Source organism: Myotis daubentonii, chromosome 3 (assembly GCF_963259705.1).
Source record: "Myotis daubentonii chromosome 3, mMyoDau2.1, whole genome shotgun sequence".
Classification (NCBI taxonomy): Eukaryota; Metazoa; Chordata; class Mammalia; order Chiroptera; family Vespertilionidae; genus Myotis; species Myotis daubentonii.
Window position 1 is genome coordinate 219,593,993 of NC_081842.1, and position 13,926 is coordinate 219,607,918.

The 13,926-nt window shown below is 66.2% G+C and overlaps 1 protein-coding gene across 1 annotated transcript; it reads right to left on the reverse strand.

Moving 5' to 3' along the window:
• Window positions 1–843: 843 nt before the first annotated feature.
• Window positions 844–6,148, reverse strand: VWA1 (von Willebrand factor A domain containing 1). Its single transcript, XM_059691559.1, has 4 exons — window positions 5,964–6,148; window positions 4,287–4,844; window positions 2,184–2,465; window positions 844–2,075 (listed from the first exon to the last, which is right to left on the reverse strand). The coding sequence occupies exons 1-4, from the start codon at window positions 6,034–6,036 to the stop codon at window positions 1,747–1,749; spliced, it is 1,242 nt and encodes a 413-aa protein (XP_059547542.1). The 5' UTR covers window positions 6,037–6,148; the 3' UTR covers window positions 844–1,746.
• Between the last annotated feature and the right edge of the window lie 7,778 nt (window positions 6,149–13,926).

The following is a 13,926-nucleotide window of genomic DNA, read 5'->3' on the forward strand; positions in this document are numbered from 1 at the left end:
TCTGGCCTGGCCAGGCATGGCCCTCTGTCCCCAGGGCCTTGGACCCACCCCCTCAGCCCCCCTTCCCAATCGGCTCACACAGCCAGGGCTGGAGGGAGGGGCGGGGGCCATTGTCTCTCCTGCCATCATCACATAGGGCAACCCTGGGCTGCCCCCCAACAGGCACACTGATGAGTGGTTGGTGGGGTCTCCATGCCTGGGCAGGGGCATGTGATGCATGGAGAGTGAAGGCTCGCACATGCACACACACACAGGCACACGCACACACATGCACATGCACACACAGGCACATACGCACACACACGCGCACGCACACACAGGCACATGCACACACATAGGCACACACAGGCACGCACACACACGCATAGGCACACACAGGCACAGGCACACACACAGGCACATGCACACACATGCACATGCACACACACGCGCACGCACACACACACACACAGGCACATGCACAGGCACATGCACACACATGCACATGCACACACACGCGCACGCACACACACACAGGCACATGCACACCGCCAACCTGAAAACACTGGCCAGACCCGGAGACCACCTCTCGACCCTGCAGAGCTTGGTTGGAACAAGAAGCCAGGAAGGGCACGGCTGCCCCAGGAGAGGGCAGAAGGCCGGGGTGGGTGGAAGCCCCTGGAGAGCCAATCCCTGGCATTCCAGCAGGTGCTCCCCTCCCAACCGCGGAATCCGCGCCCACAGGACGGGCTGGGGCTCTCTGAACAGGGGTGCAGAGGGGTCACCGAGGGCCCCGTCCACCAGGACCCCCGAGGGGCTGGGTGCGGCGAAGAGTGAAGTATCCAAGGAGAGAGACTGCGGGACTCGGGTTACATCCGGTTTAATCTGTACTTGAAGGTGTGGGATGTTAGTGGGGAAGAGGCAGAGGATGAGGGGCCTGGTGGCCGGGACAGCAGCGCTGCCTGCCCTTGGGACTGGCCTGGGGCCCCCGAGGGTGAGTAATGACAGAGGAGGGCGCTGTCCGAAGAGGCAGAGAATCGCTGGGGTGCTTCCCGGGGGGACCTGGCTGACCCCCCAGCCTGGAGGACCCCATCAGAAGCAAGAGGAGACTCCCTGCCAGTGCTGTCTCCAGGGTCCTGAATGCCAGCTCCGGCCTCCCTGTGCTGGGCCCAGAGGGGGGGCAGGCACTGCCCTGCAGCTGGGTGGCCTGGCGAAGGGCACCTGTCCACCCTCCAGCCGCTGACCTCTGACCGCACCTCCAAACACTCTTCCCCGCCCTTGGCGGGTCCTGTCTCCTCCTGGAAGCTTGTGGGGACCTGGCCGGACCCCGCCCCCCTCCACCTTCTAGCCACATCCCGGACCTGAGTGGCCAGCTGGACCACTGGCCCTTCACACAGTGGGAGGCCCACCCGGCCCACCGCCCTTGGTCCTGGGCCGGGCCTGTCCCGGGTCTGATGGTCTCACCCCGCGCCCAGACTCCCCCTCCATCTCCCCGCTGACTCCAGCCCCAAGGACACGGCCGAGGGCCCCGCGCCGGGCGGGAAGGGAAGGGTCGCTCCAGCCAGCGCCAGAGCTGCAGCCGAGGGTCTGGCCCTGGAGTCGGGCTCCGGCCGCGGAACGAGGACTGGGGGTCGGTCACGCGGGATCGCCGCGCGCAAAGGCCGAGTCCGCACCCCCAAGCCCCCGGAACGAGACCCTGGGTCCGGCGGTGGGCGCCTCCCGCACCGGGGTCGGGAGAAGGGGCCCTGGGCTGCGCGGGCGTCCGGGTCACGGCCCCCGGCCCCCGGGCCCCGGCGGCGGCGGGGGGCGCGGGGCGCGGCTGCGCTCGCTGTCGGGGGTGCAGGCCTTGGCGGACAGCGCCCGCTCGCGGCCCGAGCGGAAGGCCGCCGTCACGGTGACCAGGTAGGCGGTGCCCGGCGCCAGGCCCTGCAGGGCGGTGCCGTTGCGGCCCGCGGGCACCTCCACGCGCTGCGCCGCGCCGCCCCCCAGCGGCCCGACCTGCACGTGGTAGCGGAGCGCGCCGGCCGGGGCCCAGCTCACGCGCAGGCTGCTCGGCCGCACGTGCGAGATGACGATGCGCTCCGGCCCGGCCTCCTCTGCGGGGGAAGCGCGCGTCAGTGGGGGGCCGCGCCCCCGCCCCCCGCCGCCCGCTCCGACCCCCGCGCCCCGCGCCCCCCGCCCCGGGCCGCGCGCCCCCGCCTCACCCGGCAGCGTGCGCACGCGCAGGTGCTGCGGCCCCACGGGGTGCAGGTTGGACTCGGGCAGCAGCGCCACGTGGTAGTCCGTGTCCGGGTCCAGGCCGGCCCAGGTCCAGCCGGTGGCGTTGCCCGGCAGCTGCTGGCGTCGCGCGGCGGCCGGCTCTGCGCTGGGTGCCAGTTCCAACACGTAATAGCCCGAGTCGGCGGTCAGCAGGGGCGGCCAGGCCAGGCGGAAGCCACTGGACGTGACCTCAGAGGCACGGAGCTGCTGCCGCGGCTGCATGGCGTCTGGGGGGGTGGGGTGCGGGGGTCAGGGACGCCAGGCCACCTGCTCCCTCCCCCAGGCGCGGGGCCTGAACTGCCCACTCCGGGAAGACCAGGAGACAGAGGCCGGGGTGGGGGCCCCCCACCAGGGAGACGCGAGGAACAGGAATGCTGGGGAGCCAGGCCAGGCTCACCACGCCCAGCAGATGCGAAGAATATGCAAACCCGGGACAGGGCTGGGGGGAGACAGGAATGCAGCCCCCCACTTCTGGCCCCATCAGGAGCTTCCCTGCCCCGGCCCCAGCCCACTGGGAAGCAATCTAGGCCTGGACAAGGGTCCCTGAAAGGTGACAGGGCCCCAGGTGGTGTCTGAGAACAGAGAGCCCCGCCCCCCCGCCCCCCCCCCCGCCCCCCAGCCAGAGAGACCCAGGGCCTGGGGTCAGTTTAGTTCTGGGTAGTCAAGGCAAAGGGGCCCATGGTGCAGCCAGGAAATGGGGGGCCACCAGGGGATGCCCCGAGGGGTGCTGAGGATGTGACAACAAGAGCAGCCGGACAGGGGGGCAGGCTGCTTGCCTCAGGCCCCCAGAGGAATGTCACCCCAGAGTGGGATCCCCGATGGAGGACGGAGCGTTCCTCCTGAGCCATCTGGGCCGAGCTGGCGGGTGTGGGGATTCGTGTCTGGGCAGGGTTCAGCCTGTCACGATCCTGATCCTGTGGCTTCCTCCTCTGATGCTGGGGCCTCACTGCCAGCCTGGCACTCACCCCCCCGCCATCCCACTCCCATCCCAGGAGCCCCCAGCCCACACTCCTGGCTGCCCTGCAGCCTCCAGGCTCAGCCAGCGGAGTGGTTGACCTGGGGCAACCAGGGGCCAGGTGTCCCCGGAAGGAAAGTCTCAGAGGCACCCAGTCCCCCTGCAACCCACAGGCCAACCTCTTCTGGTTTCGGGTGGATGATTAACCCACAGGCGGAGACTTGGGCAGAACCCTGGGTTAGTGGCATTTTTCAGTGGCTACGGAGGAGGCCGAGCCAGCGACCAGGCCCTTCATTTCCAGCCCCGCCCCCTCTGCGGTTTGGCGGGATCAGGGGTCCAGGAGAAGGAGCTGCTAACGAGAACCTGCTGAAAACCCTCCAGCTGTCCTCACCCCGGCAGGCACTGGGGTCAAGCAGAGCCCAGAGGAGGCGGTCCCGGCCCCTCCTGACCTGGCTCCCAGCTCCAGACATGGTGGGCCCTGGCTCAGGTACAGGAGTACCTGCGGCCCCCCGCACAGTCCTCAGGCTTGGCAGCCCCTTTCTCTTCCTCTCCACTCAGCCACACCCCACCAGCGCAGCCCCTGGGTCCACACCGGGCCCCCCACTCCCCGGGGCCTCCTCCAAGGGGCTGGGCCCCTCAGAGAGCCCCACGTGGAGATGTTCACACAGGCCTGCCCTCATCCCTCCACGGCCCAGGTAGGGGGCACCTCCCCCATGAACCCCTGGGGACACCTGCCCTGCAGCCCTGGCCCCTGCTCCAGGCAGACAGATTCCTCTTAAATCTCACCCCGGCCCAGATAGCGGGGCTCAGTGGTCGGTTGCCAACCTAGGAACCAGGAGGTCACGGTTTGATTCCTGGTCAGGACACATGCCCGGGTGGTAGGCTCAGTCCCCAGTGGGGAGCATGCAGGAGGCAGCCGATCCATGGATCAATGATTCTCTCTCAACATTGATGTTTCTCTCTCCCTCTCCCTCCCTCTCCCTTCCTCTCTGAAATCAATAAAAAAAAAAAAATGTACGTATTTTAAAATCCCACCCCAGCTCTCTGGCTGGGCTCTGGCCACCCCCAGCCCCGCCTCTGCCCGCCCACCTACCGAGGATGGAGCCCCTCAGCTCCCGGGCGATGATGGGCAGGTCGTCCACGTCGACGAAGTGCAGGTGCTTCTCCGCGGGGGCCGAGGCAGCGGCCGACAGCTCCAGGCGGTTGCCCCGGCCGGTGCTGACGATGAAGACGGTGACGCCCAGGTCCTTCAGCTCCTGCATGGGGGGCCCCACGGGGTCGCTGGAGCCGCCGTCGGTCACCCACACCAGCACCTTGGGCACCCCCGGCCGGGCCCCCGCAGCCTCGGCAAACAGCTGCTCCTTGGCGTACGCCAGCGCCAGGCCCGTGTTGGTGTTGCCCATGAGCTGGGCAGCGGCGAGGATGGCGTCCTGGACGGCGGCCCCGGAGCTGTGCTGGCCGAAGGGGAACTCGGAGTGGGGCCGGCTGCTGACGTGCACCAGGCTGGCACGAACGGCCCCGGGGCCCAGGGGCAGTGGGGCTGCCAGCTGCCCCAGGAACTCCCGGACCCGGGAGAACTCATAATGAGTCACGCTGGCTGAGCTGTCCAGCAGAAAGAGCAGGTCCCCCTGGGCGGCTGCTGCCCGGGGCCCTAGGGGAGAGGGGGGGTTCAGCCCGGGTGGGGACTCCAGGCAGCCCCACACCCACGGCAGCTCCCCCAGCCGGAGCTTCACCCCAGGAGGTCCTGAGAGCCTGCTCAGTCCTTCCCCAAAGGTCCTGGGGTGGCATCCCCAGGGGCAGAGGGGTCCAAGTCTCAGGGGTCCCGCTCTGCACCCTGGCCATGTCCCTGGGGCACTCTCTGGGCTCCTATCTCGTCTGTAAAACAAAGCCGGCCCCTCCAAGCCCCCACGGCTAACTGCAAACAGGCAGGAGCCATGGGTCCTGGCCCAGCTCAGAGGGGCGAGTGGACGGGCCGGGGGGTCAGGGGCTGCTCCCTCAGGCTTGCCTTCAGCCTCACAGCTCAGCCTCCAGGTAAGGCAGCAGGTGGGACATGGCGGGGGTGGGGGGGGGGGGGTTTGCAAAGCAGCTCAGAAGAGGCAGGCTGGGGAGGAGGGGCGAGATGGGGAGACAGCACTGATCGCAGGCCCGCCCACAGCCCAGATGGCCGGGCTGCAGTTCTAACCCCACTTACAGATGATGTCACCCCTCCCCGGGCCCCCAGCCCCTGCTCCATCTGGACCCCGGAAGCGAGTTACCTGCTGCAGCAGCCTGAGGTCCCACCAGCGCCTCCCGGCCGCCCCTTCCTCCCCTCACCCCTGGAGCGGGGGTGGGGTGGGGGGTGGGGGGGGCACATGGGCCCCTCCACCCCTGGGCCATGGGCAGACGGGGACTGGGGTGTCTTGGTTCTGGTTTGGGCCCTGGGGCCTCAGGTTTCCCTAATTCGGTGGGGCGACTCCAACCTGCTTGTCATCCCTCTACGGAGGGTCATTCCAAGGAGAGGGAAACTGAGGCCGGGGCAGCCTCCTGGACAGACACCTCCCCCTCTCGTCCAGGCCCCACGATCCGGTGGAGATGCCGACCGGGCAGATGGCGGCCTCCACGTCCCCGCGCTCGGTCGAGTCTCCTGGGGCGTCTGGGTCCGTCCGCCGCAGGTGGGTGGGGTGCCCTGCTGGCCGCCCCCGCCCCGCGGCCGCGGGAGGAGAGCGCGGGCCGCGTGGGGCCGCGGGGGATCGAGGGGGCGCCCGAGTCCGGGCCCGCGCCCCGCACTCACCGCGTTCCGCGCCGCTCCGCGCCCACGCCAGCGCCAGGCTCAGGGCCAGGCTGAGCGCCGTCCAGGGCAGCATCCCGCGCAGCGGACCGGGCGCTCGGACTCCGCCAGCCCCTCGCTGGCTCGCTCCTGGGCGGCACCGCGCGTCCCCGCACTGGCCGGACCGGGACCCGCCCCCAAAGGCCCCGCCCCGATGCGCGCACTCGGCGGGAGGCGCGCGCACGGAGGGACCGGGCCGCGCACTCGTGGGCATGTTCGCGCACAGACACCGCGGCCTTCCTTTACGGCCGGGAGACCAGGGGGTCCGCCCTGCCCCCTGCTCCCAGCCAGGAGCAGACGGGGGGCCCCCCAAGTTGGGTCATCCCAGGCCCACTGCCCAGATCTCCGCGGTGCTGGGAGTCCCTGGAGCCGGCCCAAGAGGATCCAGGGCGGTGGGGGTGGGGGTGACACCAAGAACAACGTGCCCCAACAAGGTCCCCGCCACCCGCCCCCCAGCCCTGGCCCCCACTGGTTTACAGGGCTGGGGCAGGGGGAGGTGTCTGGGGGCTGGGACACGTGTCTCCAAGGACCGACCCACAGGGATTGCAAGCGCTGAACTTACAAAGGACACAGGGCATTGGACATAGCACGTGGGCTTCTTGGGGGACACCAAAGCCCCACCCCCCTGGCTTCTTGGAGGAAGAGGTCTGGGAGCTGGGGGTGGCTGTTCAGGCCCTGTCCAGGGTGACCATGCGGCCTATTGCTGTCCCCACGCACCCTGCCCGATGGGGGGCCTAGGGCCTGGGCTGAGGTCAGACTCCACGCCCAAGGACAGACCCCCAGCACCCCCCTGTTGCCCCCTCTCCTTAGCTGGGGTGGGGCAGTGCCCCCTGGGCCGGAGAGCCCCGACCCCTCACTCCTCAGACGCCTTCCTGTGAGGGTTCCCTCTCCCTCCGTGGGGCAGGGGCACAGGTCCCCCAGGGCAACTCTTCCAGGATGTCCCCTCCCTCCCCACCTCCCGGGGCTGCTCTGTGAGGAAGACGGATGGGACTCAATGGTTTCCTTCCTCCCTCTGGCAGGTGAGAAGGCCGCAGACAGGCTGAGCACCACTTTGCCTAAAAAAGGAAGCGCTTCAGCCAAGCCTGAGCCAGAGGAGCGGCCAGGGCAGGAGCAGAAAGAGAGCTGTGTCCCCGCCGCCCCCACCCACCCCTCCCGGGGAATCTTGGCAGTGGCCGCGCTGGCTCAGCTCCACGGACCTCAGGCCTCGGCGGGGACCGGAGGCTGCCGGGTGCTTCCGCCTGGGCCCCCGGAGGGGAGCTAGGGGCTGGGGTCCCCGAAGTCCAGGCTGTGCTGCTGCCCGGAGGAGCCCAGCTCGGCCCCCAGCTCTCCGGCAGGGGAGGCTCACCAGGTGGCTGTGGAGATGGGACCGGGAGCGGAGACCAGGGCCAGGCAGCAGCCACAGCTGGAGGCCTGGGGCCCGGGGCCCCGGGGCGGGGGGGCACCCCATGCAGACACATACAGGCCCTTCTTGGTTCATCCTCCGTTTCCCTGGGCACCCACCTGCTGGGCACAGGGAGCTGGGCTGTAATGGGGGCCCCCTGTGGCCAGGCAGTGGCTTCCCCACTGGTCCCCCACTCCTGCCGGCGGGTGGACCTGCCGCCGCAGCCAGGCCTGCCTGCCCTGAGGGCTGACGGGGAAGTTTCCGTCCCTCCTGGAAAGTCTGAGCGGGTCTTCTTGGCTGTGGCTCAAGCCCTTGAGGAAGCAGCTGCCCTCCTTCCTCCAGCCTCTGCCTCAGAGGAAGAGGGGCCAGGAGCCCCGGCCTCAGGTGCCCTCCGCCAGGGCCGCTACCCAGCCCCCGGCCCAGAGCTCCTCCTCAGCTTGGCCGGGGTCACGTCTGCTCACGCCTGAGCCCCGAGACTCCCCGGCCTCCCCCTCGGCCCTGCTCCCTGGCCCCGAGTCTCACTTCTGTGTCCTGCAGCCCCCACCCCTGCCCTGGGGAGACAGGGCCAGACAGAGTCTCCAGGGAGCGAGGGGTCAGCCAGGGGTGTCGGTGGTCAGGGTTAGGGCAGACGCCGGAGGAAGCACAAATAGAATGGCCCGGAAGGCTCCTCTCTGAGGCGGGCGGCCTGGGGCCGGAGGGGCAGAGAAGATCAGAGGCTCTGAGACCAGCAGGCCCTGGCCCCCAGGCCTCCCCTGCCCGGAGCCCAGCCCTGCTCAGTCCTGATGTCATGGCCTTGGCCCAGCGGGAGCTCCATGCATCACTTCCCAGAGCTGGCCCACCCCGTCTGCCCACAGGCAGGTGGACAGGGTTCCGGGAACCCAGGGCCACTGCTCTGCCGGCGCCGCCCGCCCTGCCCCCTCCCAGTCGGTCGGACAGCCTCCCTCCTCCGCACAGTCCAGGCCTCTGGGGAGAAGAAGGGCCTTTTGTGCCCAGCGTGCTGTGGTCATGTTGACCCCAGGGAAAAGGGCAGCTCCCGGGGCCTCTGACCTCACCCCTGACCCCGCCTAGGGCGCTCTGCTGGGCAGATGGGCCTGGGCGCCACCCCACCCTGTAAGGGGCCCCCCTTGAGCTGTTTATCACGGTCGCTGTATCTACCCACACATACGAGGTGGGGACAGAGACAGCAAAGGGGGGGGGTGGCTGCCCTGGGCCTGGATCTGGGGTGTGGGGCCAGCCAAGGCCCCCTGACCTCACCCCACACCAGTGAGTGGGACCCAGGGAGCAGCCGCTGAGAGCAGCCGGGCCCAGAGGCCCCTCCCAAGCCCACCCAGCTGCCCACCCACACATTCTTCTAGACTCCACCTGCCTGTCCGTGGTCGGGGACAGGCCAGGGCCTGAGGACCTCCCTGGGGTCTCAGGTCCCAGCCTCTCACTCCCCAGGAGCCCAGCCCTGCTCCCTGTGGCCCTAGATCAGTGATGGCGAACCTATGACACGCGTGTCAGAGGTGACACGCGAACTCATTTTTTGGGTTGATTTTTCTTTGTTCAATGGCATTTAAATATATAAAGTAAATGCCAAAAATAGAAGTCTTTGTTTTACCATGGTTGCAAATATAAAAAAATTTCTACAGGTGACACGGCACCAGAGTGAAGTTAGGGTTTTTCAAAATGCTGACACGCCGAGCTCAAAAGGTTCGCCATCGCTGCCCTAGACTGACCCCACCTCCGGCCCCCTGCCTGGCGGGGTGGGCAGCCAGAGCATGGGGTGGGCACCCCATCTGCGTTCACCCATCCTCGGTGCGGAGCCAGGCCACGGGCAGGCTCTGCGTGGGGACGTGGTCGGCAGTTGCAGACTGGACGGAGCGAGGACGTGGGGCCAGGTTGAGAGGCCACCGGGGCAGACAGCCACGGACAGGTGTGCACATCCTCGCCCCCAGGTGACCTCTCCCCCCGCCCCCCCAGCACACACTGGCCTTGTGTCCTGCCGCTGGACCCCCTGACCTTTCCTCCCTAGAGGCCTCAGTTGCATTTCAGCTCCAGGCCCAGAAAAGCAGCATCAGACAAGCAAGCCCATGGCCAAGCCCAGGACCTGCCACACTGGTGATGGCCCCGGCCCCGGGGCCCGCCCAGCAGTCCGTGGAGACCGGACCCCGAAAGGCCACCCCTGGAAAGCTGCTGAGTGTTCTGCTGAGATCTTCCCCGGGGGCCTCCCCTAACGTCCCCCCCCCCAAGTCCTTAGGACAGAGGACCCCACCCCTGCCCTTCCCTTTCTCTCCCCTTCCCTCAGGCACATTACCTTTCCCCTCCTCACGACTCCTTTACCTCTGTAAGTTGTTTCCTAAGCCCATTTTTTTCTAAAAATTACTTCTTTTACCTCTTTGATTTCCCAAATAAATGTTCTCTCACAGTTTGAGTCTTGGTTCTGAAGTCTTTCGGAGCCAGAACTCAAGTACCAGGTCCGGCCTGACTCCACAGGCCTAACTCCTGGCACCGTTCCCGCCGCCTACAAACAGGTTCACGCAAGGACTGGGCACTGTCCCTGTCCTCCCAGCACCTCCGGGTTGGAAGTGGGACAAGCAGTGGCGTGCCTGCAAAAATTCCCACTGGGGAGGGCGGCCGTGTCAGGCCCGGAGGCGGGAGCTACGGGAAGTGCTAAGGCCCTGGGGTTGGGGCAGGCAGGTGTGTGAGAGCAGGAAGGAGAGGGCTGGGGGGCAGAAATGGAGGGCAAGGGGTGCAGGGCCTTCAGGGGGCAGGCCAGGGCCCAGGGGAGGGTGGGGCTGATGGGAGGCCTCCAAGGAGACGCCTGGGGAGCCGCTGCCAGACGTAGGGCCTCCTGGGCAGGGGTGAGCGCAGAGAGGAAGGCAGGCATTCAGAGGCTCCTGGGTTCTCAGCCTGTGCAGGGTGCCCCACCCCCCGCAACCCCGCTTTGGTTCCCTCTGCTGGAACCTTCTATTATAGGGAGGTGACCCCACACCCTGCCCCTGCCCCTGCCCCAGGCAGGGTCCAGACAGGCTTGCCTGGGGAAGGAGAGAGCAGGGAGGGACTCCCCAGAGGTGGGAGTGGGGCCCAGCGGGCAGGGCCTTAGACCTCAGAGCCAGCGCCAGACTCTGCCTGTGACTACTGAGGGCGTCCCGACCGATGCACCCCACGATGCGCCTCCGCGGCATGCAGACTGTGTTGAGCTAAAGGCACCTGCAGCCTCAGGCTCAAGAGGAACCTGGGCCCCTCCCTTCACTGCCCGGGGAGCTGAGCCTGGGCCTCGCCCAGAGTGAGCCGTGGTCAGCGTAGCCTCTGCCCATCTGGAGGCAGAGCAAGTCTCTGTTGACCCAGCACCCGCTCTTCTCGTCCTGCCAGGCCCCGACGCCCAGCACTATCTTGTCCCTAACTCAGGAAGCGTGTGTGTTTTTAATATGTTTTTATTGAATTCAGAGAGGAAGGGAGAGGGAGAGCGAGATAGTGACATCCACGATGAGAGATTCATGGATCTGCTGCTTCCTGCACGCCCCACACTGGGGACCAAGCCCACAACCCGGGCCTGTGCCCTGACCTCCTGGTTCAGAGGTCAACGCTCAACCGCTGAGCCAAGCCGGCCGGCTCAGCATGCCTTATATGCCCAAGTTCGTTTCTGCCTCTGATCCTCTCGTGCATGTGGGGTCTGACTCGCACGTATGCAGGCTTCTCATGCACACGCGTGTCTCGAATCTGGGTATTTTCTATTGCTCCTGTTTCTCATGTCTATTTCATTATTAGAGCAGCCAGAGGCACCCTGGGGGTAGAAGGCAGTGTGTCCCTCCCCACTCTACCCAGCCCACCCACCCCAGCTCACTTCCTGCACAGCACCCCTGCCTGGCCCACATGCCTGGGTGAGGGTAGGGCTCATACCTGGATGCAAGCTGGAGGGACGGAACTGGCCCGTCCCGGACCCCTCCTGGCCGCGCCTCAGCTGTCTGAGGGTGTGCCTGCCGACGCCTCGGTCCCCGGAAATGCTTTGTGCGTGAATACATGACCTTGGGCAGGTCAGGGAATCTTGCACAGTCTCCACCCTGTGGGGTCGAGACAACAGCTCCCATCCCCCAGCTCAGGGTGTGAGGGGAGGCGGAGGGGATAGATTTGCACGGGCACAAGCCAGAACATGCACACACACACACACACACACACACACAATGCACAGATGCGTGCACACACGCACACACACACACACAATGCACAGATGCGTGCACACACGCACACAATGCACAGATGCACGCACACACACACACACACAATGCACATACGCACACACACACACAATGCACAGATGCGTGCACACACGCACACAATGCACAGATGCGTGCACACACACACACACAATGCACAGATGCGTGCACACGCACACACAGGTGTGTGGAGGCGCCCACAGCCAGGGCAGGGGCCTGGGCACCTGGGTGGGGAAAGAGCTTGCATGTCCCAGAGGGGCCTCCCCCGCCCCATCCAGTAGCAGAGCACTTGCTTCCCGTGGAGTCTGGGCCCCTGGATGGGTTGAGGGGCATTGGGTGGAGATGAAGGGTTTTTGTTTTTTGCTTTTAAGTGTGTTTTTATTTATTTCAAAGAGGAAGAGAGAAACATCGACAATAAGAGAGAATCATCGTTCGGCTGCTTTCTGCAAGGCCCCCTCCTCCGCACCAAGCCCACAACCGGGGCAGGTGCCCTGACCAGGCATCAAACTGTGACCTCCTGCTTCATAAGTCAACACTCAACCACTCAGCCACACCGGCTGGGCTGAAGTAGCTTTCGTGGGGCGGGGGGCGGGGGGCGGGGGAGCAGAGGCTGGGGGCTCGGCCTGGGGGGCTGAGACCCTGAAAGAGGGGCTTCTGTCATGGGCACCGTGCTGGGCAAAGGGTTAGAGGCAGAGCTCTCTGGGCTTCAGATGGGGTTGGTCCTGCCTGGGCAGAGGGATTGAAGGGCAGGATAGGATGTCTGAATGACGGGCCTTGAGGAGGGGGAGCCTGGTGCTGGAGGCAGGACCTTCCCTCCCCTTAGCCCAGCCCCCCTCCTCCCCCCCTGCCCCCCCAGCCCCTTACCAGGAACCTAAATGGTGGCAGATAAAGAAGAGACCATGGTCTCCTCAGCCTTCCCCAGGCCCGGGGCCTGTTTCTGGTTCCCTCTGGTGGGCCAGCCCTCGGCCCCCAGCACCCAGTGTCCCAATGTCCCTGACAGCTGGCCCTCTAAAAGCAGACCCCTAGCCCGGCCGGCGTGGCTCAGTGGTTGAGCATCGAGCCGGGAGCCAAGAGGCCCCGGATGGATTCCCAGTCAGGGCACATGCCCAGGCTGTGGACTCGATCCCCTGTGGGGGGCGTGCAGGAGGCAGCCGATCAGTGATATTTCTCTCTTACCGTGTTTCTATCTCTCTACCCCCTCCCTTCCACTCTCTCTAAAAAAGCAAAGAAGTATGTATTTTTTTAAAAAAAAGCAGAGCCCGAGACCGTGTGAACGCTCACAGCCCCTCACGGGTGTCTTTTGTGAGCGGGTGGGGCAGAACTGGGGCTGAGGCAAGACTTCCCTGGGGCTCAGGGCTGGCCCGGGACACTGGGACCCATCGTAGGAAGCCCAGGCTCAGGCAGCTGAGCTCCCCGCCCCCCAGGCCCAGCTGTTGTTTGGTGACTCCAGGGCCAGGCCTACCCTCAGGAGAGTCTTCCTCCTAGCCGCCTGGCCAGCGCCAGCCCGGCCCGGGCAGGAGGGGAAGGAAGGCGGCCTTGGACCAGGGGAAGTTCTGGCAGCCGGGCGGCCGGCCAGGCTCCTGTCTGACTGGGAACCGCATCAGAGCTGCGCACAGACAATTGGAACCCCCCCGGGGGACCCCTGCTGGACCTGGGCCAGCCTCAGCGGGCTCCGCTCAAGGCCACGGACTGAGCCCTGACTGCGGTCACAGCCTGAACCGCGAGCCCCGGTCTCTGGGGCCTGACCCTGCTGGTCACAGGCAGAGTCCAGCTGGCAGTGTGGTGCGCTCCATCCTTTAAAAGGCCTTTCGGCTACCACCAGACCCTGGACGGGTGACAACAAGTTCACATTTTTAATACACTGCTGGGCTTACAAGGAAGTAAATACCCCGAGGTCCCTCCAGAATTAAACACTGCAAGTGGATAAACAGGAGAAAAGGGAGCAGGCCCAGGACGACGCAGGAAAACAAGTGGGGAAGCAGCATGTTCTCTGGACACAGGGCGGGAGAGCCACCCTGCAGCCGGAGAGCCGGAGTGGCACTGCGCAGGGGCCACCCACCGGGACCCTGACCGGCCCAGCTGGCCCCGCAACAGACCGAAGCTGGAACCCAGGCGTCGAGCGTGCCGCCAAGGGACCATCAGAAACGATCAGACTTCAAAAGGAAGCAAGGGCAAGTTTTAGGGATAGTCATTTAGAATCAAACGGGCGAGTGTATCAGCAGATTAGACACAGCCAGTGCGTCTGAGCGGGAAGCGGGCGCTGGAGGAATTGCCCAGAGGCAACAGAGAGACACCGAGATGGAAAATACAAGAGAGCCCGGCCGGCGCGGCTCAGGGGCTGAGCGTCGAC